Raw genomic sequence first — 26,123 nt, 5'->3', positions numbered from 1 at the left:
TTTTCACAGGCGTCTTGATCACAGCATATCTGAAATAATTTGATGCTGATCGTCTCCACCACTCCACTCATTTTCCCTGTTAGTAACTGTCACCAACACCGAGCCAGTTATCTAAGCCAGAAACCTACGAGTACATCATTTTTATCTCTTCTTTCTCGTAGGCCTTCTATCAATTAGCCATTGAATCGTAGTACTCATTTTCTTAACTCCCATTCAATTTCTATCCTTACTGCAACTATAGTTACTGTCCTCCTGCTTCCAAACTGGTCTCCATGTCCTCAGTCTTAGTTTGTTCTCCATATTGCCTGTAGGTTAACGTCCTGACTTCTCAGCATGCCACGTGGTCAGTCCTTCATATTCCCTACTCACATCTGTTCAATCCTTGGCATTCATCCTCTCATCAGTTCCCTTCTGGCCCAACCTCCAGCCGTTCACAAACTATATTTTAGTGATCTTGAGCTACTTGCAATCCTGGACTTCTTGAGCTCTCATGCTTGCTCTCTTTGTCATAATTAAGGTTCTGTCCGCGTAGACTTTCTTCTGCTTTCCCCTCTGTCTTCCTTGCCCCTACATCGCCTCAACACCATTTGCCTATTTCAGTTCTGTTCATCCTTCAGGTGGCACTTTAAGCCTCACTTTCTGTAAGTAGCATTATTTGAATTCACAAGCTTAGGTTGTGATCTTAGAGCTCCCTGTCCTTACCTCTTACCTCTTTCTAGTACTTACTATGATTCATTGTGATTGCCTATTTCCTTGTTTGTGTTTCCCATTAAAGTTCTTTGAGAGCAGCAACTGTTTTTTCTTCACCTTTGTGTTTTCATAGCACAACACAATGATTAGCGTGTAATGGATACTCAGTAAACATCTGTGTGCTCATTTGATTATGGTAGTATAGAAATTTTAGAAATATTTCATAGCAGCATCTTAAGCAGGGTAGCATTTTAGATGTTTGTTTTCCTTATGACAACTGTGGGTTTTAAATGTAACTGTCATAGACAATGATGTTACAGATTATTGAAAAATGATGACTTACAGTTTTATGATGCATCTTGCCTCTTTCTTATATTGAACAATAAATAATATTGCACACTTTATCTTAAAACAATATTTATTAAAATATGTAAGTGGAATTCTGTCACACATTTTTTTGTGTGATTTGGGTTTTTACTAAGACTCCAAAGTTTTCCATCAAAGAAATAATGGAAAACATGGAAATGTATTGCAAATTTAAATAATTGCCAATAGCAAAGAAAATTTTTTTTTCTGTAATAGCTGTGTAGCTATTATACTACAGATTTTGGAATGACAGAGTGCTGTGTATACAGGATAAAGCCTGACATTTGAGATTGAGAATTACATATTTGCTATTAGTAGTCCACATTAAACAAACCACATGATTTTACTTAAATTTGTTCAGTTTTGTTTATTTTATAAATAAAAGCAAATAAAAAATGGAATCTATTAGGGATATAAGGCCTTTTGGAATATTGTAGATACTGTTAAATGTTACCATTTCATTTATTGGAAGGAAGTTGGGAGGAGGCAAAATAATAATGCATTGGTGAAAAAATAAGCATTTTTTGGAAAATAAAGAATTCATGACTTTTCAACCAAAATTTAAACTACTTGTTTTGTGGTATTATACCTGATTTAAAAATAAACTATGAACATGTTTGTCAAGATTATACCATACTTACTAGGCACTAAACATGTGAAGTAATATGCTAAATGTTTTTTTAATTCCCTTCTCAATTGTGCAGCATTGGATGTTCAATGAAAACAAAGTATCTGGACAGCACAGGCAGCTTTGTTAAGGAAGTGTTTCCTGCCTGTCTGCCACATCCCACCACGCCCCCCACTCCCCCATGCACGGTTGTTCCTCCACGCATAGAACAGCACCTTGTATATACCTTTATCATCGAAATGACCAATAGCGTTCAAAGCAGTGACATTGAAGTTATTGTTGGTATGTCTGTCTTGCCCCAATCACATCTTTAAAGTCAGCTACTGGGTGTAGCACTGTGCAGAAGACATTAGTAGATATTTCAATAGATGTTTGATGAATTGAGAAGAGGAATTAGAATCTTGGATACATTCTTAAATATATATGGTCAGCTGAGTTCAGCTGAGCTTTTTGGACGTACACAATTTTGTAGTTGATAAGTATTAACTCTCGCCAGATCTTTCAAACTTCAAAGAGTATTTTATTGCCTGGATATTCATCAAGATAACCAAAAATATTTTAAAGTTAAAACGTCTTTAGGTACAGCATAGTGATGATAGTTAATAATACTGTTATCGCATATGTAAAAGTTGCTAAGAGTGGATCTTAAAAGTTCCTATCACAAGAAAAAAACTTGAAACAATGTATGGTGACAGATGGTAACTAGACTTACTGTGGTGATCTTTTCACAATATATACAAATGTTGAATCATTATGTTATACACCTAAAACCAATATACTGTTATATGTCAATTGTACTTTAATTAAAAAAAAAATCTTTAGGTGAATAGTTTTAAAAGATGTTATGGACAGTCAATGGAAAAAGTACTGGTTTCATGTCTCATTTTGTTATTGGTTATATTTGTATTGTGATTGAAATCAAATTGCATGTACAATTCTGACAATACCTATGTAAAAGTCATAGACTTAGGTGTTTAGTTAAGTAGTTAAGTACGTTAAGTAGGGAAGTCAGGTGGAGTTTTAATTACTCTGTTCAGGTCTAGTAGTCTGCAGTTTTATGACTGTATTTGGATAAATCTTGTAGTTATTGTTGAGTTTTTCTTGAATGATATAAAGGCCTGTGAAACTATTAGTTGAATAAGAAGCAGGCTGTTTTCTTCATGAAGTTCAGTGTGTGTGTCTTTATTTTTATGTGGCCTTTTGTGTACTCATGCATGTATATTTTGTCGTGTTACATTTATGAAGTGATAGTCTAGATTATGTTTTACACTTTTGTGTTTTTGAAATTCTATTTGAATTTGATCAAACAAATTAATAGGTCTTTCAAGTTTATAGACATGCATTATTTAAAAATATAGTTTATTTCAGAGTGCTACTGCTTTGCTAACTAGTACAGGATATTTTTAGTTTTGTTTTATTAAGAACTCATCTCTAGTTACACAAACTTATTACTAAATCCTTGATTTGTGCCTTATTTCAAAAAATGATGCTCTAAAATAGGTCATAGGTAGCAAACCTCTACTGTAGCTGTTTAGGGAAATGAATTATTGTTTAGTTATTTTTAATCTGAACTTTTTGTAGTTGAATTCATGTCTTAGAATTGACATGAATTTCAGAGTGAAGCTAATAAAAATTTAAAACTTATAAATGGAATTTAATTGTTAATTTGATAACATTACTTTCTTAAAAATAATAATGATTGCTAATAATTTTACTTGGAATACATCATGAACAGTGCTAAGTGCTTATCATTGCTATCTCTGTAATCTCAGAAGCTCTATGAGGAGTAAACTAAAAAGACAGATGATAAATGCCGCTGATAGGAGTGGTCTACGGTCAGCTCAGATAGCAGGGGCCTCCACTAAGAGCCCGTTCACAGGCCCTATAATGGGAAAGTAAACAATAGCAGTAGTCTGGTCAAGTCAGGCAACGGTGTCTTTCTTGAAGTGGGAGATTGTAGGCCCACATGGAGCTCTAGACCTCGAGTACTGTTCTGAGAGTCTAGGCTGCTGAGCTTGCTCAGATGTTAAATGTGTTCAGTGGTGCCCATGCAGTTTTTCTAGCCAATTACATATTTTAAATAGCACTCATTTTATCAAGGAAGAACAATTTCAGTCTTGATTATGCCAATCAAAAAAATCCTAGGATATAAATTTTGACAGAGGTATTTAAAATTCATATCCGTAAGTAGTCTCTTCTGGAGAGTGTGACTAACCATCCCAAGGGTATAAATTAAAATGAACTTGTACACATTAGATGGTACTATTAATACTGAAGATTTTTTTTTCTTCAATAGCTGGACTAGCTAACATTTATTGAGACTTGACCAAGTGCCAAACACTTACTAAAGCTTTATATTTGTTGTTTCATTTAATCCTCACGGTAACCATATGCAGTAAGTAAAAATATGGTCAACATTACGTTTCAGTGTAATATTTTGAATAGATAATGTAGTCAGTAGAGTTCTATGTATATAAGTAAGTTATATGTAAGAGTCTTCCTTTCATCTTTGCCCCCATCTGCTCATTTACCGCTCCTCTCCCCAGCCCCTAAGAAATGATTGTTAATAGTTTTCTATGCTTGGAGTTTTTCTATACATATTCAAGCAAGTACATTCTTATTTTCCATTTTCCACAGGTAAAGCATACTAATATTTATTATTTTGCTTTCAAATTTACAGCGTCTTTTTAAAATCTTTACACATGCAAAAAAGAGTACAATGAATCCATAAACCCAGCACGTTGTTAATATTTTGCTGTGTTTTGCTTATTTTGCATTTATGTATTATATGTATATAGATAAGCAAAGTGCATACATATGAATTTATATGCATATATGTGTATATGAGCAAAATGCACATATACATATATTCTTTTTTTACCTGAGCTATTTGAAAGTAAATTATAAATATGGTACTTGATCCCTAAATACTTCCATTTTTTTGAGGTAAGGTACCACCAGCCACTAAAGGATTTTAAGCAAAGGAATGGCATGATTGGTTGTAATTACTTGGTGATGTGGAAGATGGAAGATAAGACGAGAGGTAGGGAGGCCAGTTTAGTGATTGTTATAGCAATCCAGGTGAAAGGGAAGGAGGACAAAAGCAGAGCAGTGGATTTGGTAGTACTTTGTGGGTAATTGGACAGATAAAGAAAAGTTAGCTGTTCACATTTTTTTAGAGAAAATCTGGAAAAGAAGTATTTGTTAGTCTTTTGTAGGGTTTCCTTTCCTCTCTTGCCACTAAATGAACTGGTCCTTACTAGAGGGAAAGAAATGAATTTTTATTTCTGTTTACATCAAGCACTCCGTGCCTATTACTTAACATGTTATTTAATTCTGCCAGACATTCTATGAGGTATTATTATCCTTATTTTTGCAGATGAGGAAATTGAAGTGCAGAGTTGTGAAGTAATTTGTTCAAGATCACATTGCTCTTAAGTGGCAGGTCCGGAATTTTAACATGGGTCTGACTAACTGAAGTCACTGTGTGACCGTTTTCCAAATTGTTTCATGAATTAAAAAAAATATACATGAATGTTAGTGATTTTTTTCTTCTAAATATATTGGTAATTATTTTAAATCATGTAATCATCAGCCTTTGAAAAATAGTGTGCCCAAGAGTGCCAGATTTGCCAATGGACAGATTCTTCATCTTTGAAGTGAAGAGTAAGCAACACATACCAGCTAGCTTTCTCTTTGATGTAACATTGCTTCATGATGAATGCCAGTCTGTTCAACTATCTTGTCTTGTAAATTCGACATATTTTCTGTGATCGAATTTATTTTAAATATATTTATGATACAAGCATAATCCCCATGGTTTTATGGCAGTTAGAAGTTTCAAGCCAAAAGATTCCGAAACTGAAGCAAATAAGCAACAAGTTGGGAACTTTAAAGTGAAGGAAAAAACATAGGTTTAAATTAGGTGAGCTGTCCAAGATGAAACAGTAGCACTAAAGCTGGTGTGAAGTAAATTGTCCAATGGCTTTTTGATACATTCTAAGCTTTGGAGTCCTAAGAAAATAAATTAATTGCCCTTAAAGACCAAAAATGGAGCTTTTTAAAAGTGACATCTTGATTCACTTGAAAATAGTAAACTCTCAATCTGTAACATTCCCAACCTTAACTGGTCAATGTGAAACAAACATCATACAACTTAAGTTCTCATGTGGCATTCCCTAGAGAAGTACATGGATAGAGAATTGCTTATCAGGCTGTGTCAATCAGGATATAAACCCCCAAATATCTGTGACTTAAAATAACAAAAATTTATTTCTTGTTCATGCTGCATGTCCCTTGCTGGGAGCTCTTCCCCACCCTTTGCCCTAACTTGGTGTAGGAACAGAGTCCCAGAGAGTGGTTTCCAAGCTCTCAGCCTCATGTGGAAAGGTGCTAGAAATGTTGGTTGGCACAGAAGTGGACGGCGTATTGTGAATCATGTGCCTCCTGCTTCCTGTGTCTCCAGCCCAGCCACCAGCGAGACCATAGGGGTATGACTCCCCTATCCGTGGCTCCCTGGGTGTTCCTTTTTGGCCTCACCATGTCCTGCGTTCTTGTGCGGGGAGTGGGACCAGAGACCCCGCATGATACTCGGGGACCCAGAGTAACCATTGTTGGTTACTCTGACAGAGGAAAAGAAATAGGTAATTATGCACTGAATTTTAAAGCTTCTGCTATTAGTGTCCCTTTCTCTTACATTTCATTGGCTGTGGTAAGTCACATGCCCACACCTAACTTCAGCGATAGCAGTGAAGTGAGACCTCACCATATGCTTGGTAGGAACACTGGAATATTGGGGCACAGCCATAATGACGATCACACAAGCCTTATGAGGAACATAGAGAATTATGCATGGTTGATCAGTGGAATTATCTTTTTTAAACAAGATACTAAGTACCTCTGAAGTTATCCTCCTGTGATTAAATTACGCGTCTTAATGCTGAAAGGTGAACCTGGTAGAAAACTGAAAATGTCCGGTAGTTACTTATTTGACCAGAGGAGTAGACTGGTTCACCTGGGCTTCCTTTTCGTGTCACATTAAGTACATTGATCTCGTTCAACCATCACCACCATCCATGTCCAGAACTTTCTTTCATCTTCCTAAATGAAACCTCTGTACCTGTTAAACAATAACTCTCCATTCTCCTCTCTACCCAGCCCCTGGCAACCAGCATTCTACTTTCCGTCTCTATAAATTTGACGACTGTATGTACTTCATATGTATGGAATCATACACTCTGTCCTTTTGCAGCTGGCTTATTTCATTTAGCATTTCTTCAGGGTTCATCCCTGTTGTAGCATGTGTCAGAATTTCCTTCTTTTTAAGGCTGAATATTTCATTTTCTGTATATACCACGTTGTTTTTAATCCATTTATCCACCTGTGGACACTTGGGTTTCTTCTACCTTTTGGCTACTGTGAATAATGCTACTGTAAACATTGGTGAACAAATATCTAGCTGAATCTCTGATTTTAATTCTTTTGGGTATATATCCAGAAGTAGACTTGCTGGACCATATGGTAATTCTATTTTTAATTTTTTAAAAAATTTTTTTATTGGGGAACAGTGTATTTTTCCAGGACCCATCAGCTCTAAGTCAAGACATTGTTTTCAGTCTAGTTGTGGAGGGTGCAGCTCACTAGCCCACGTGGGAACTGAACCGGCGATCTTGGTGTTATGAGCACTGCACTCTAACCAACTGAGCCAACGGGCCACCCCTATTTTAATTTTTTGAGGAATCATCATACTGTTTTCCATGGCACCTACACCATTTTACATTCCCACCAGTGTTTCCAATTTTTCCACATTCTTGCCAGCACTTGCTTTCCTCACCCTCCCTCCCTCCTGATGACTATCATATGTTATCTCTTGGTTTTGGTTTGCATTTCCCTGGTAGTAATGGTGAACAGTTTTTCATGTGCTTATTGGCCATTTGTATATCTCCTTTGGAGAAATGTCTATTCAAGGCCTTTGCTCATTTTTGACTTGTGGTGTTTGTTGCTTTGTTGTTGAGTTTTAGTAATTTTACACACACACCCACACACACACATATGCATATTCTGGATATAAATTCCTTGTCACATATGTAATGTGCAAATACTTTCTCCAGCCCATTTTTTTCTTAATGAATTCTATTCCATTGTATGGCTCTACCACAGTTTATCAATTCACCTGTTGAAGGACATCTTGGTAGCTTGCAGTTTTCTGCAATTGTAAAGCTGTAATAAACATTCTTGTGCAGATTTTTGTGTGAACACATGGTTTCAGTTCAACTGGGTGAATACCTGGTAAGACAATTGCTGGATTGATTGTATGTTAAAACTATTTAGCTTTGTAAGAAATTGCCAAACTGTCTTCCCAAGAGGCTCGACCATTTTGCATTTCCATCAGCCTGAATGAGACTTCTTGTTCTTCCACATGCTCAGCAGTATTTGGTAATGTCAGGTTTTCATTTTTGTTTTTGTTTTTTAGCCATCTTAGTACGTGTGTAGTGGCATCTCGTTGTCTTTTTTAATTTTCAATTTCCTAATGACATGATGTTGAGCACCTTTTTATGTGCTTATTTCCCATCTACATATCATCTTTGGTGAAGTGTGATTAGATCTCTTGCCCACTTTTTACTTAGGTTGTTTTCTTATTGTTGAATTTTAAGGGTTCCTTGCATATTGTGGATATAAGTTCTTTATCAGGTATATGTTTTGCAAATATTTTCTCCCAGTCTGTGCATGTCTGTTCATTCTCTTAAAGTGTCTTTCACTGAGGAGAAGCTTTTAATTGTAATAAAGTGCAGTTCATGTATTTTTTCTTTCATGGATCATGCTTTTGGTGTTGTATCTAAAAACTCAGCATGAAACCAAGGCCACCTAGATTTCTATGTTCTAGAAGTTTGATGGTTTTTGCTTCTTACAAGTAGGCCTATGCTCCATTTTGAGTTAATTTTTGTGAAAGGTGTATTATAGTCAGTAGATTCATTTTTTTGCATGTGGATAAGTTCCAGTTCCATTAGGTTATCTTTTGTCCTTTGGATTGCCTTTGCTCCTTTCCCAAAGATCAGTTGACTATATTTAAGTATCTATTTCTGGTCTATTGATTCTGTTTCATTGATATATTTGTCTGTTCTATCACCAATACCACGCTTGATTACTGGTACGTGTAGTGAATGAAATCTGTTAGTGACAAACCCCTCGCTTTGTAATTTTTTTTTCACTATTGACAATTTGGGGTCTTTTGTCTTTTAATATGAATTTATAATCATCTTGCTGATATCTATAAAATAACTTGCTGGAATTTTGTTTTGTTGGATTTATAGATCAAGTTGGGGAGTATTGACATCTTAACTATATTGAGTCTTTTTATCCATAAACATGTAGATGTTTTGTGAGTTTTCAGAGTTTTCTACGTTTCATCATATAGATCTTTTATGTATTTTGTTAGCTTTACCCCTGAGTATTTATTTATTTTTTGGTGGTTTGGTGCTAATGTAAATGGTATTGTATTTTTAATATCAAATTCCAGTCATTCATTGATGGTTATATGGAAAGCATTGCCTTTTTTTTTTTCAGGTTCCATAAATTTATGCTTACTAACATTCATGCAAATATGTATATAATAATATTAATGTGGGTAATCACAAGCTGGCTCACAAGCATATCCTTAGGTTTATCTATATTTTTAAAGTATAGTTGACATAGAACATTATATTAGTTTCAGGTGTACAACATAGTGATTCCACATTTATGTTCCTTACAATGTGATCACCACAGTAAGGCTAGCAACCGTCTGTCATCAAAGTTATTATAATAATATTAACTATTTTCCCTGTGCTATACATTACATCCTCACAACTGACCTTTGTGTTTTAAAGTTGTACCCTGCAAATTGCTATTATAATTACTTTTTAGTTCCAGGAGGGTTTTGTTGATTCTTTGGGATTTTTCTGTATATAATGATGTCATCTGCAAACTAGGACAGTTGTATATTTTCCTTCCCAATATGCATACTTCTCATTTTCTTGCCTTATTGCATTAGCTAGGACTTCCAGTAAAATGTTGAGTAGGGGTAGTGAGAGGGGAATCCTTGCCTTTTTCATAGTCTTAGGGGTAGCATCTAGTTACTCACCATTATGTATGTTAGTTGTAGATTTAATGTATATATTCTTTATCCAGATACGGAAATTCCACTCTATTCCTAGTTTACTGTGTGTTTTTAGCATGAATAGGTGTTGGATTTTGTCACATACCTTTTATGTGACAATATGATCATGTGATTTTTCTTTTTTCACCTGTTGATGTGCTGGATTACATTAATTTATTTTTGAAGATTGAACCACCCTTGCATACCCGGAATTAAATCCCATTTGGTCATGGCATATACATCTTTTATATATTGTTGGATTTGATGTGCTAAAATTTTGTTGAGGATTTTTGCATCTGTGTTCATAAGAAATATCGGTTTGTAGTTTTCCTTTTTTTAATTTTTAAATCTGGTTTTGGTTTAAAATAATGCTGGTGTCATGAAATAAATTAGGATGTATTCCGTTGCTTCTGTTGTCTGGAAGCGATTGTAGAGAATGTCTACAATCCAGATTGTAGAGAATTAGTATTTCTTAAAAGGTTGGTAGAATTCATCAGGAAACCATTTGGACCTGATACTTTCTTTTTTGGAAGGTTATTATTCAATTTCTTTACTGTAGACATATTCAGATGATTTCTTCTTGTATACGTTTTGGTAGTTTGTGTTTTTCAAATAATTAATCCATGTCATCTATCACATTTGTAGGCATAGAGTTAGTTCATAATATTTCTTTATTAACCTTTTAATGTCTGGTATAAGAAGTGCTGACACTGCTTTCATTTTTGATACTGGTAACTTGGTTAGTCTGGCGAGGGATTTATCAACTCTACTGTTTTCTCAAAGAACAGGTTTTGGTTTTGTTGATGTTCCTTTACCAATTTCTTTTTTACAGTTTCATTTCTGCTATAATTTTTATTTTTTCTTGCTTGTCTTAGGTTTCTATTGCTTTCTTTTCTATAGTTTTCCATGATGGAAATTTAGATTATTGAATTTAGACTTTACTTCTTTTCTAACATGTGTATTAAATGCTGTATATTTCTAAATGCTACATACATTTGATGCATCTCACAAATTTTGAAAAGTTGTATTTTCACTTAGTTCAAAATATTTTTAAATTTCTCTTGAGGCTTCTTTGACCCATACATTATTTAGAAGTATGTTGTTTAATCTCTAAATAATTGGGAATCTTCCAATTCTCTGTTATTGATTTATAGTTTAATTCCATTGTTGACAGGGAGCATGCATTTTGTGAATTCTATTTTTTAAATTGCTATCTTTTAAATTGTTAAGGTGTGTTTTATGGCCCAAGGTATTTTATGGCTTATCTTGGTGAATGTTCCATGTGAACTTTAGAAGAATATGCATTCTGTTGTTGGATGAAGTATTCCGTAAATGTCAATTAAATCCAATTAATTGATGGGGCCGTTCAGTTCAACTGTGTCCTCCCTGCCCGCTGGTTCTGTCAATTACTGTTAGAAGTGTGTTGAAATTTCCAACTATGATAATGGATTTGTTTGTTTCTCCTTGCAGTTCTTTCAGTGTTTGCCTCACATATGTTGACATTCTCTTGTTTGGTGTATATACCTTAAGGATCGTCAATGTTTTCTTGAAAAATTGACTCTTTTATCATGACGTAATGCTGCTCTTTATTCCTGATAATTTTCTTTATTTTGAAGTCTGCTTTGTCTGAGATTAATGTAGCTACTATAGTAAGATTTGATTACTGTTAGCATGGTATATCTTTCTCTGTCTCTTTACTTTTAATCTATCTGTGTCTTTATATTTAAAGTGGGTTTCTTTAAAGCAACTTGTAGTTGGGTCCAGGTTTTGTTTTTGTTTTTATGTTTCACACATTCTTCAGTGGTGTATTTAGACTATTCTCGATGAAAGTGATTATTCATGTAACTGATATTCCATGTTTGTATCTGCTTTTCTTCCTTTTTGGAGGGATTTTTGTCTTGGTTGGAGTCCTTTATATATTCTGAATATTATTTTATCTGTTATGTGTGTTACACTGTTATCTCTAGTAATTCCTTTTTAAAATTTAGTTTGTAGTGCTGTTTGTTATTTACAAGTTATTTTTCTTTTATAGTTGGGTATTGTGTATTAAGAAAACTTTTCTATCTAAAAGTTATAAAAAATTCTTATATTCCAGTATTTTACACGCACAACACAATGAATATTTGTATGTATATTAATCCATCTAATGTTCTTTGGTATGTGAAGTAACTATTTTATGAGGAGTCAAACATTTTTCTTCCATGAAAGGATTGCCAGTTGTCTCAGTATCATTTATTGAAAGCCTAGCCTTTCACCGCTGATTTGAAAATTGTACTTCTATTGTATAATAAATGTACATACAGATCTACATAGTCTGATTTTGTATTCTGACCTATAGTGTGTATTTGATATATGTGTCTGTGCCTGTGCTAATACCATATTTTAATTACTGTAGCATGTTAGCTGCAAGGCGAATCCTACCTTATAGTTGTTTTTCAAATTTTCTTGGTTATTTTTGTGAATTTTTCTTCCCTATGACAGTCATTTAATTTTATAAAAATTCTATTATAATTTTTGTTATAATTATTTTGTAGATTATTCATTGACATCTTTGTGGTAAACTTGCTTCCAGTTATTTACGAAACACGACAGAGAACAAGCAACTGAATTCCTTCCTTCAAGGCTTTCCAAACACTAGACTTATTCTTTAATGACCAATACAGCTCAATAACTTCACTGTCCTAAATACGAACTTTTCATAGATGTGTTGTGTTTTGTAATAATACTATCATCACCATGACGTCTGTATTTCTTATTCTCTTTATTTTTATCTCATTTCTATTTATTTTGATAACCTGGTGCTATAAACTTGGATGTGTTTCTTTTTCCTTTACTTGACATTTTCCATCATGCCCTCCAGTTTCTTCATTACTACCTTCGGAAACCTTGCTCACATTCTCCTTCTTATTACTCCTCAATATCATTTCAAAGTCTGGTATGTGAACATAATTACCCTTATCCCTCTTGCACAAATCTTTCCTTAGTCTTTTGGATGACTTTCAAAGGATTAGTTTAAGTTTTTGGCTTGAGTTGTGTCCAGAGGCACAACTGCTATTAGTTCCTGCTACAAGTTCCACCTGGCTCAGAAAAATGGGAAAAAGGACATCTATGAGCAGGAAATTACTAATTTTTATTGACTTGATCAGCTGAACATTTAAAGATAATAAGTACTGTTGGTAAAGATTAGAAATTATTGCGATAAATCTGAATTAGAATCAAAGAACTTATTTGTGAATAGATTATAGAAAGTATCTTCACTGTTATTGCACTCAAGCATTTGTAGGATCTTGTCCTTTCTTTTTACTTCACATATTTTCCAGAATATTAGGTGGTCCCTTGACCCCTCATGTTTATTTTTTCCATTAACAATTAGTTCTTTCTTGCTTCTTTCTAGTGAGTACAGTATGAGGAAGACAGTTTAAGTTTTCTCTATTGTTGCAATATCTTGAAAAGCTTCAAGATCATTAACTTAAAGGTGATTGACCCAAACATATTTTAAATGAGATAATTATTGTGATATAGAGGCTACATAGTATATATATTTATATATATATGTATATATATTTATGTTATTTCAATTAGAACTCTTAGTAATATTTTCTATGGTTTAGTATGGAACTGAACACTTTCTGATTTAATGTGAATTTGGGTTGACTGCAATAGTTGACAGCAAACATAATTGACTTTAATCAAAAGGTTTAGAATTAATTGATTTCTTAATAATTCCTATAGGATTAGAAATTTTAATTTGTCTAAAAACCCAGCAAATTGTATCTTGTCCTTTGAAGTTGCTGGTTCAGTTTTAATGTTTATAAAACCATATTCAATTATTTGTAGGGATGATTTTGCTATCTCTTGTTGGACTTAAATTACCCCAATACTCAATTGTTTAAAACAACAGCAATCATTTGTTTTGCTCACAAAACGGCAGTTGGGGCAGGGTTTGGCAGGGAAGCTTGTCTCTGTTCCATGTGGTGTCTGCTGGGATGGCTTCACTTGGGCTAGTGATCCATTTCCAACAGCTTACTCACATAGCAGGCAAAGTGGTATTGGCTGTTGATTTCTCTTCACATATCTCTCTGTGGGGCACCTTGCACCTCATCATAACATGGTGGATGGTTAATAAGAGTGAATATCCCAAGAAACAATGTTGTAAGAGACAGGAAGTGGAAACTTCCCGTTTTTAAGTCCTGAGCCTGGAACTACTCATTGCCTCACTTTTGTATTATATTGATCAAGCATTAATAGGGCTCCAGTTTTAGGATTAAGGAACATAGACTTCTAGCTCTTGATGGGAAGGAGAAGTGTCAGAAATGTGGAGCCATGGTTTCCAATTGCTATAATGATATGAGAATTTTGCTATCCTTAGTTTGATAAGGTTCATTTACTTCAAAGGGAGAATAGTGTTGGAACTTTGAGGCAGTACTATTATTTTTATTCAGATACTATTTTGCAGTGCAAATGTTTTTTTTTATTTATTTATTTTATTTTATTTTTTTTTTTTAAAGATTTTATTGGGGAAGGGGAACAGGATTTTATTGGGGAACAATGGTCAAATTGTTGTCCTTTCAATCTTAGTTGTGGAGGGTTCTGTTCAGCTTCAAGTTGTTGTTCTTGCAGTCTTAGTTGTGGAGGGCACAGCTCAGCTCCAAGTCCAGTTGCCGTTTTTCTAGTTGCAGGGGGCACAGCCCACCATCCCTTGCGGGAGTCGAACCGGCAACCTTGTGGTTGAGAGGACAGGCTCCAACCAACTGAGCCATCTGGGAGCTCAGCGGCAGCTCAGCTCAAGGTGCCGTGTTCAATTTTAGTTGCAGGGGGCGCTGCCCACCATCCCTTGCGGGAGTCGAGGAATTGAACTGGCAACCTTGTGGTTGAGAGCCCGCGCTCCAACCAACAACTGAGCCATCCGGGAGGCAGCTCAGCTCAAGGTGCCGTGTTCAATCTTAGTTGCAGGGGGCAGAGTCTACCATCCCTTGCGGGACTCGAGGAATTGAACTGGCAACCTTGTGGTTGAGAGCCCACTGGCCCATGTGGGAATCGAACCGGCAGCCTTCGGAGTTAGGAGCACAGAGCTCTAACCGCCTGAGCCACCGGGCCGGCCCTTTTTCTTATTTTTTCACCATTAAGACTTTTTGAAGAGTAGTATACCTGAAGTATTACAAACAGTGTCTGCAAAGTGTATATGAGGAAAACTAGAAAACTGATGAAAGATATTTTAAAAAGATCCTAATAAATATATGGATAGGAAGATTCAATATTGTTAAGATGTCAGTTATTCCCAACTTGATCTATAGTTCAACACAATTCCAGTCAGAACCTCAGCAAGCTGCTTTGTGGATATCAAGAAACTTACTCTAAGTTTATATAGAAAGTCAAAAGACCCAAATATTCAATATGATGTTAAAGAAGAATAACAAAGTCAGAGGACTGACACTAATTTCAATATTTAGTACGCAGCCACAGTTACCAAGACAGTGTGGAATGATCAAAGGAATAGACTAACTAATAGATCAGTGGACAGAATTGGTAGCCCAGAAATAGACACTTAAGTATAATCAACTGATCTTTGAGAAAGAAGCAAAGGCAATCCAGTGAAGAAAGATAATATTTTTAAGAAGTGGAACTAGAAATTATCCATATGCAAGAAAAATGAATCTGTATACTGACTATACCCTTTCACAAAAATTAACTCAAAATGGATCATAGACCTAAATGTAAGAAGCAAAACTATCAAACTTCTAGAAGATAACATAAGAGAACATATAGGTGATTTTGGTGCTGAATTTTTACGTAGGAGTACATCAAAAACACTATCCATGAAAGAAAATACACGAATTAGACTTTATTAAAATTAAACGCTTCTCAGTGAAAGACACTAAGAGAATGAAAAGATATACACAGATTGGGAGACAGTATTTGCAAAACACATATCCAGTAAAGAACTTGTATCCACAATACACAAAGAACCCTTACACTTCAAAATAAGAAAACAAACTATTAAAGAATAGGCAGAAGATCTGAACAGATACCCCACCAAAGAAGATATATAGATGGAAAGTAAGTATATGAAAAGGTGCTCAGCATCATATATTATCAGGGAATTGAAAATGCAAATGAGATGCCACTACACACCTATTAAAATAAGTAAAATCCCAAATAGTGACGCCACCAAACACTGGCAAGAGTGAGGAGAACAATAAGTCTTATGCTGGTGGGAATGCAAAAATGGTATAACTACTTTGGAAGACAGTTTGGCAGTTTCTTAACAAAGCTAAACAAAGTCTTAACATACAATCCAGCAATTGTGTTCATAGGGATTTACTGAAATGAGTTGCAAACCTATGACCTCACACAAAAACCTGCATATGAATGTCTTTAGCAGAAACAACCCAAATGTCCATCAGCAAATGAATGGATAAACAAACGTGTGTGTGTGTGTGTGTGTGTGTGTGTGTAAGTTTTAACTCCTTTGATGTTTAGAGAAAAACAGATTATGAGTTGAGTAATTATTATGGAAATCATTAGAATATCCATAGGGGATTATTAAGCTAGAACTATACGCATACTCAGTTCTACTTATTAGAATCACATAGACTCATCACTAGGTGAAATTTTAGAGCAACAAGTTCTCATTTTACAAATTTACAAAGAATGAAATTGAGATGCAGAAAGGTTAAGTGATTTGCTCATAGACACAACTAGTAAGTAGTAAAACCAGAATTAGAAATAAGATCTCTTGATATCCATTTCTAGGCTGTCTCATTTTCTTACGGGAAACTTTACAGAAGTAAATATGGTAAATGGCTTGTACACTGTAATAATAATAATTGATAATAACAGTCACAGCCCTCAGTTTATTTATCCTTTGGGCTTAGAATTAAGGTTGACACTTAGGAAACCTGGAAATGTGAACAGGCCAGCAAATAAAACAAGTAGGTAGAAAGGTAAGCTCAGGAGGCAAATAAAATTTCTAAGTTTCTCAAAAATGGGTACTAAATAACAAAGTAAAATTACCATTTATTTACAAACGATTACATATTAGTCATCCCTATATGTACACTTAACTTTCTAGTGTTACGATACATTGCCCAGTAAAATATGATTGTTAATATTTTGGCAATTTTTGCTTTGGCTGTTGTGATCAATGCTGGTAGGAACATTGGTGTACAAATATCTGAGTTCTGCTTTCAGTTCTTTTGGGTATATACCCAGAAGTGGAATTGCTGAATCTTATGGTAATTATGTTTACTTTTTTGTGAGCTGCCATACTGTTTTCCATAGCAACTGCATGATTTTATATTCCCACCAGAAGCACACAAGGGTTCTAATTTCTCCATATCCCACCAACCCTTGTTTTTCTGATAGCCCTCCTTATGCATTTGATAGCCATCCTTACGCGTAGTTATCTCAGTGAGGTTTTGATTTGCAGTTCCCTAATGGTTAGTTATGTTGATCATGTCTTCATATGCTTGTTGGCTATTTGTATGTCTTTGGATACATGTCAGTTCTAGTCTTTTCCCTATTTTTAATTGGTTGATTTTTGTTGTTTGACTCCCTCTTTTGAAACTTAAGAATCATACCTACTTACTGACTTGTAGGAACTCTTTTACCTATTTTGTATATTGATTTGTTACTGTCTTATTTTGTAATATTTTCTTTTTGTTATCTGTTTTATTCATTTACAATATCTTTGGTTTAGAAGTTTTTATGTAACAGCTTCTATTAAATTTTCCTTTATACTCTAGGTTTTGTATCTTGTTGAATAGTGTTCTTATACTCTAATATTATTAAAAATATTGTCTTTACTCCTACCATTTCATTAATACAACATTTTTTACAAGCTAAGCAGCAAATTTATATTTGCTATTTAATTCATTTAATCTAAAATTAATCGTAGATTATATTTTGTAGGTATAATAAATTAAACGTTATGTTTATAATTAACTGGATTTTTGTTGCTACCATAACTATTTAGAATTGGAGGGAATTTTTTTTCTACATTGAGATTTGACTTTTAAAAATAATTGTATCTCCATGTTTAGGGAGTAGTTACTTAGCACATGTCCTAAATAACTTACAAACACATCTATACATAAATACATACACACACACATTATGTGTGCTTTTTTACTTAGGCAGTTTTTTTCTGAAACAAATTATGAATATATTGTTTTAAATAATAATTCCTGTTTATGATCTCTTTGCACGCTAGCCTATTTTAAGTTTTTTCCTATAGAAAGTTTTAATTGTGATTTTTAACTCTTTCAGGTAGGATTATTTTACTTAATATCTTTTATTGTGTTTGTGTTACCTTTTAAATACAGCCTGATAAAAGTAAAAGAGGTAATATTTTGTCTGGGTATTTGTTTATAATTGTTATCTGTTTATGGAAAATGATATGGTAGCTTCATTTTATGATTGGAGATTAATCTAAAATTATAAAAGTATCTTTAAAATACATATTTTAAATTTTTTTAAAATTTGTGTTATGACTAATGTACAGTAAGAGTTTATTATATAACTAAGAGAAACTTGTTTAAGTTAAATCTGACGTTACTGCAAAATCGCACAGTTCATGGATCTAATAATTTGTTCTATTAATTTGCACTATTTTGATCTAACAGTTCTTTATATTAGAGGAACTGAGTGGCTTCATTTTATTGACAGTAGCTACATTTTCTAACATTGCAATTTCCCTTAGTTTTCTGATCATTGCCTAAGGTTTTTTCTTGCACTCTATGGATTTGGTTAAAAGTATTCAAAATGCTTTTATTGTTATATTTTTGTTCTTAATGATTTCCAGAGTACATAGATTTTAAAAGGTCCTTAATTATACTTTTTAAATCTTATAACAACCAGAACCTGTATTTTAACTGTATGTGTAAGTAATTGAAAATAAGTATTATTTAGGAGTATTTTGTGTAGATATATTTCTGAGCAGGGAATTGACAGTGATCAAGAATTATATTTATTTTGGGAAATGACAGATTTTTAAAAAACATATGTTTGTATTATGAATTATCTTTAAGTTATGTTATTAATAACTAGACTTTCTGTAAAGCTGTGTACAGTAGTCCTCTCCTTATCCATGGGAGATACATTCTGATACCTCCCAGTAGATGCCTGAGACTTTAAATAGTACCAAATCCTGTTTTTTTCCCTATTCATACATACCTATGATAAAGTTTAATTTATAAATTAGGAACAGAAAGAAATTAACAAGAATAATAATAAAATAGAACAGTAATAACAGCATACTATAATAATAAAAGTCATGTGAATGTGGTCTCTCAAAATATCTTGTTGTGCTTCTTGTGATGATACGAGATGATAACGATGCTTATGTGATGAGATGAAGTGAGGTGGATATCCTGGACAAAGGGATGATTCATGTCTTGGGCTGGATGGCATGAGATTTTTATCACGCTACTTAGAATGGTGTGCAATATTTCACTTATGAATTGTTTATTTCTGGAATTTTCCATTTAATATTTTTGGACCATGGTTCACTGCGGCTGACTGCATGGTAAACCGTAGACAGTGAGACTGGATAAGGAGGGGATAAGGAGGGGACTACTGTACACCGTAGCTGTTCAGAGCTGAACCTTTGGCATAGAAGTTTTCATCAATTATTAGTGATTATGTTGCATCAAAATAATGATGGTGATTATATGGAATTTTAAAAAACTGAGTACTATATATTTAGTTGGTTTGGAAATTTGAGTCATAATTGTATATACTAACTTACTTTTGAAAGAGAAGTCTGCATAAGATGGCTTAATATTTTGGAAAACTCTAAAATGGGAATTGTAGCATTCAGTGATAGCCATGACTTTCATTAATGTATACATGAAATTAAAAAATCTGTTAGAATTAAGTAATTTCTTTGGGGTGAATGTGGGACGATGGTAATAGAAAGGAGCTAGATTCTGTGCCCCTTTTATTTCTGACTTAATATTTCCATTTTAACTATTCAGACTTCAATTCTGTGAATGGAATACAGAATTATTAAAATGATCATACAAATGATTCCTATTTAAACTGCTTTTGTTTTGAAATTAGAGTGAAGAAATTATATTTGTTAACATTAAATAATTCTATGACTTTTACTTTAGGCTATTAAGAATATGATTGAGATTTCTCTTTTTCATTCTGAATGTCATTTAGGAATCAGCATTCCAGAAGGGTTGATATAGCTTTGCATTTTTCTTCCTGGTAGTGACAAACTAGCCACTGTCCACTCATGGAGAGCAGTATAGTAGTTGTCACTGGCAGCCTTTCTGTGACAGAGAGCCTATATAGACTGACATAAAGTGCATCCTGTGGTGAACTGACAAGTGAGAATCTGACAAAAACTTAGTAGACAGAACTGATTGGGGAGGAAAAAGGATTTTTGTACCTCTTTCTTTCTATTCTTTTTGTTTTATAAGACAGATGTTGTTAAAGTACCTTGTCAATATAAGAATTGTCTGCTTCTCTTTTTTCATTGCATGGATCATTTTTTAATTTAAAATCTTGCAATGCAGGTCGTTGAGCGCTTCCACATGGAGATTGGCACAGGACCAAACTCGAGACAAGCAACTCATAACAGTTGATGAAAAATTGGTAAGAATTTTCTTTTATACACTGCTAGGTTTCTGCCTTCAGGGTTATTTTTATACAGTAGATTTTCAGAATGGTATTTTGGGTTCTTCTAGGAAAGTGATTTGAATTTCTAGATTGTTCATAAATTTAAAAAAATTTATTTTTTGCAATGTTTGTCACAAAAGTATAAAGATGACGTGTTAAGCATTACATACAAATGTTAAGTCGTATACAAATATTAAGCAATTAAAATTACGAAAGGCTTCCATTTTTGTGGTGTTTATAAGTAGCAATTAGAACATTTTTATTTTTGTAATGCATGTATTCCTTTTTATTTTCTCAGTTAACTCTTATTTAATTAAGTTGTAAAATACCATTACTTTCTAACATTAAGTATATTGCATTTTTCTGGAATCAGTTATTGTTCTTGTGACTGAATATATGTGTGTATGCACACACAAATGTACACATCTCATTTCTATATTATGCTTGAGAGGTTACAACTAGCAACAAATATATAATATTTTTCTGTTAATCAGTAGCAGATAGAATTTTGGTGACCATAACTTACAAAAATTTTTAATGTGTGGGTTACTTTAGATGCAACTTTTATTTGTGCTTATGTTGTACAATAGCACAAATTTTGTAAAGTTTTTAAGACTTCCAGTAAAAATGTGAGACATTTATATATTTAAGAGAAATCTTATGTGGGAATCTCAAAAGTAATAAACTAGATAAAAGCTGAATTGCTGGAGGTTGAGGGTTGGAGCAGAGGGAAGATCTGTGAGCCTTTCTCAAGATAGTGGTTCTCAGAGAGTCGGCTGCCTGGGCTGGGGGAGCCCAAGACCCTTGTAGGAAACTAACAGAGTCAAATTATTTTCACAATTATACAAAGACAAAGACGTTATTTGCCCTTTTCTCTGTATTGACACTGACACTGCTGTTACAAAAAGCAATTATGGTGAAACTGGGAGCATCGAAGCACAAATTAAGACAGTGGGCCCAAACTGCTACTAGTCATTGTATCCTTCACATCCTAGCATTCAAGGTTTTTAAAAAAAGAAAAGCCAGTTTCTCTTCACGTCTTTGATGAAGCAGCAAAAATTATTAATTTTTAAAAATCTCTACCCTGCATGCCCATCTTTTTGTGTTCCGTGTAGCAAAATAGAAGTATGCATAAAGCACTTCTGCTCTACACCAGAGTACCACTGATGTGTCGAGGAGAAGCGCTCAAATTGTTTGCTGTTGCACACTGACCCTAGCCACTTTTTTCACGAAACATTTTTTAATTGAAAAAAACAATAACAGGTGATGGACAAACTATGGTTATTTAGTCTCCAGTACATGGCAGTCATTTTCTAGAAAATAAACTTCTCACTTAAGGGAGGTGTTGCCTGTGGTAAACGTCAAGCTTTCAAGTAAAAATTATAATTTTTAGAACTCGATTCTGCTACTGATCTCATTGAGCTCGACATCTTCCCAGTACTTAAAGACTGTTCTGATGGTATTGGTGGTGATATTAATGAATGTGATTTACAATATTGCGTAGTGAGCTATGTTAACATTTGGAAGATCTGCATACCTCTGTGAACCAGTATTTTTCATATGATGTTATAAAATCATGCATGGGTAAAACTTTCATTTAAAGTGCAAGAGAGAACAATGCATTTAATGTGAGTATGAAAATATTAAAGCTATTAAAATATTGCTCCCTTTTCCAATTATATATCTGTGAGGATGACTTTTTCTTCATATATTACAACCAAGGCAACTTAGCCCAACAGTTGGAATGCAAAAACAGATGTTAGAATTAAGCTGTCTTCTGTTAAGGTAGACATTAGAGATTTTCAAAAATGCAAATCATTGCCACTCTTCTCACTTAATTTTTTAGTTTTGGAAACATTTATTTTTCATAATGTATGTTAATATATAATTGGTTTATTATTTTAAACCAATTATTTTATATTAATATATAGTTGGTTTATTTAAATTATTCTCCATTTTAATTTTTTGTATGGCAAATATCTATAGACATGTTTCATATAAACAAAACCTCTTTTGGGTCCCAATAATTTTCAAGATTGTAATGGAGTCCTGAGACCAAAATGTTTGAAATCATTCTCTAAGTCTTCTCTTTTTGGGGGTTCAACGTCCCTAGAGTTTTGAATCATTTTACATGAATTCTAGTTAATTCATGATCTTGATTGCAGTTTGACTGAATCCCTTTTAAAGTGTTGCCAGGATTTCTCGCGATACTCTAGATGTATGGTGCAGGGTATGGTGGCAATTATTCCTTCTATTCCTTCTAGTCTCAGCAGTTCTAGCAAGGCAACTTAAAATTTAGGTTTTCATACTTCTTCCTTATGTCGATTTCATGGAGAGAGCTAAAACCTCAGATCATTTTTTATTTGTACTGTTACGAAGTCATTTCATTTCTTCCATCTTAACTATATGCTGTTTATTGTTTTTAACTGTTATGCTCAGATTAGTTCAAAGGGCATGTTATCAAGTGAATAATTTTTTTAATGTTGTATCTGACCGGCAGAATTTAATATATGGAACATAAGAAATTAAAGGAATTTTTATTATATTGTTTCATGGATGGCAGTACCATTACAAGTACAAAGAAAAAGATGTTTTGTTTTGTGTATTGATTGTGTATTGACGTGTATCCTATCTTTTTTTTTTTTGGCATAGAACGTAGAGGGGAAAAGTCTGCCTGGCATTTTCTAGTGTAAAGAATCTATTCTCTCATTTTAGAACTAAATACAGTATTGACATTGTTAGAGAACAGATCTCCAGAGAATAACATTGTAATATTTCATGCATTACTGTTAATGAATTTTATAGCAGAGCATGTGGAAAATTTCTAATCAGTTTTCTTCTCAGTTCTCTATAAACTGCTATCCTTTTCATTTCCTCTTGGAATTAATAAAATTTTAAATATCAAAAGAATAGATGACAGTATTTTAAAATGATCTTGTCAATTTATGTAGAAGCACAGCGTTTAAAAAAAATAGCCAACGTTTTGTGGGTTGCACCATTATTATTTCCAAATATGTGATACTGCCTACAGATAATCAGGCAAGCTTACAAATGATTGTTTGCTTGGCCCTTGGTTTTTGTTGCAGGAGTTGCTGTGCTGTGGGTGTTGGGTGAAGAATGTGTTTGCCTTTGTGCTTTATTAAGAGTAACTTTTTTCCCTTTATGCCACCCCACCCCAATCTCCTTTCAATACATTCAATGACTACTCAAGTCCAATGAACATTATGTCTATTTATATTCACTTGGACTATACAAAATAGGGAAGTTAAATTTTCAGTACTCTTTAAAAATTTTTGTAGATACTCCCCCACAAAACAACCAAAGCATGAATTAGACCTAGATAACTATATTTTTGGAATGCATTTTAACCATTTTTATTACCTAGTTTTTAAACACTAATTTCTGTTTGTCACAAATACCTTATATTAACTATCTATTGCTATAGAAATTTAAATACGAAAGATAGAAACATCCCCTCATAAAATATAAAAATTGTTTTAACTTATTAATAATGTGAAATAAGCCGTAATAGTTTGGACATTAGTATATTACTTTTGTCAAATTATATTGGCTGCCGTTTTTCCTTCATTCTTCATTTATTTATTCAATATATCCTTATTGAGCACTAATGTGTGCCAGGCAACATGCTTTAATGTTTATATTGACACTTTCAGTGGTTTATTTTCATTTAGGTGCTCAGTTATTTTGTTTAAAAACTATTAAGTGCCACCTGTTTTAAATTACTGTAGTTATATGTACATCCTCAACATAAATGCATATGAAAAATAAAACTTTATTTAGCAATCTGTAAATCTCAAATCTGTGAGGTGGGGTGGGGAAGGATGGCAATTATTTCAAAGCGCTTTTTTGTGAAATTTATAGTACACACTATTTAAAAATCCTATTAGTATATTAATATTAATATCTTTATTTAAAAATTAGGTGTGCATGTAAAATATTAAATATAGTCAGTGTTCCGAATGTTGCCAATCTGTTGTGTTTTGCTGCTTGACAATTTCTTTCAGATAGCAATAACACAGTAGTTAAAGCTTTGTTACTTGCTGATACTTGCAATAAGTAATTGCTATTTGATTAAGCTAAGCACATGGTATTAGTAGCACACTCAGCCAACTGGGTGATAATATTGCTGTTTTAGAATGTATACAAGCAGCAACAAGTTATTGCATAGAAACCTTTTTGTCACTCTAATAGGTAGTTTTTAAATTTTTTCATTGCTTGAACTTGCTCTAAGAAATTTGTAAAAATGAATGATTTTTGCAAGCTTTCCAAAATAAAGCACATATATTTGCTACACAGTATTGGTTTTATGTTGTTTTTACCTCCTACAATACTAAAAGTTTATAGATGAAAACTTTTTATAAGTTTGCAAACTTGAATTAAAAATCGGTCATTAAGAGGTGACCTGCACAAAAAGATAAACCTAAGTTAAAGGCTTACATTTGCTTTGACTGCTTGCTATTTTTTTTTTTTTTTTAAAGGGGTCAGTTTTCTTTTGGTGAGATTACTTTCTTTTGGTGTATGGCAGCGCTATCTCTCCTAGATTATTGGAAAGAGTAGTGTCTGTGATTGGGGTTATACAGCCTTCTAACATCTCAAGTGTCTGTTTTGTCTGGACTTTCCACATGCAGCATTCTTGTGCAAAAATTTCAAGGCTTTAGTCTGGAGCACTGGGTCAGAGGATATGTCTCTTTGAAGGGTAGACAGGAGTTTTTTATGTTTTATTCACTAAGTAGTATTTCATTTTACATCAAAGAATAGCAAGTAGCCTTTAAGAACCATCCATGGTGGCAGTTTAGCATGTGGGTTTCTTTTAAGACTTTCACTAAATATGGAATGATGTTTCTTCGTGTTTTTCAGTCCACGAATGCTTATTTATATCCTTGCATTTATGAGACTGTTAAAAAGAGAAAAAGTATTGACTAAATATAAATGTTAGTTTGAAATACAGTTTTTTTTTTTTTAAACTTACGTACTTCTGTTGGTTTTACACATTATCCCCAAGCTACCAGAAAAAAAAAAAAAATTGGTGACTAGCCTTTATGATTGTAGCAATACTATTGCTTAAAATTTTAAGGAAGAAGTAATACTAATGATTTTGGAAGTGTAAATTTTATCGTTACATGGCCTTTTATTGGCCTTTTTCAAAAATGCATAGGAGGTAGGAGAGGAGGTGAGATACTGATTTTGAAAAATCGCAAAAACTCAATGAAAAATGTTAAGACTTCGTGTAGCTAGAAGTAAATGTTCTTTCTACACCTCTGGGATAAGTTAACAAATGTATTATGAACTAATAACAGTAATCACACAATAAGCGGCTGCTTATATGTTTAGAAGATTAAATTGTATTTATCATTCCTATTACATGACATATATACCTAAATATATGAACTAATATTAAAATAGCTTGTTTTTATATTTATGGGTAAACATGCTCTTACATTACTGAAAATTTATCTAAATAGAATTCATTGATCATTTAAAAAGAAATATTTCTACTCTCATTAATGACATGTCATTAGTAAAACAACTTCAGATAACTTTTGCATTTAACATTGATTAAAACTAGTCAGATCGTTTATTATATACAATTATTTAACATAAAATTACATTGATAAATACAGAACTTTGTTTTCTAAAGTATACTCCCAATTAAAA

At 33.3% G+C, this 26,123-nt stretch overlaps 1 protein-coding gene across 1 annotated transcript in view; it reads left to right on the top strand.

Annotated features, from left to right (window-relative positions):
* The window catches only part of NDUFS4 (NADH:ubiquinone oxidoreductase subunit S4), a 91,960-nt gene that overhangs the window by 16,727 nt on the left and 49,110 nt on the right, over window positions 1–26,123 (top strand). The window contains exon 2 of the mRNA XM_019736232.2: window positions 20,345–20,423. Coding sequence (XP_019591791.1) covers window positions 20,345–20,423 — 79 coding nt within the window. The remainder of the gene's footprint in view (window positions 1–20,344; window positions 20,424–26,123) is intronic.

The sequence above is a fragment of the Rhinolophus sinicus genome, linkage group LG03 (genome assembly GCF_036562045.2).
Source record: "Rhinolophus sinicus isolate RSC01 linkage group LG03, ASM3656204v1, whole genome shotgun sequence".
Classification (NCBI taxonomy): domain Eukaryota; kingdom Metazoa; phylum Chordata; class Mammalia; order Chiroptera; family Rhinolophidae; genus Rhinolophus; species Rhinolophus sinicus.
Note: the sequence above shows the minus strand (reverse complement) of the source record. Positions and strands in the feature narration are given on the sequence as shown.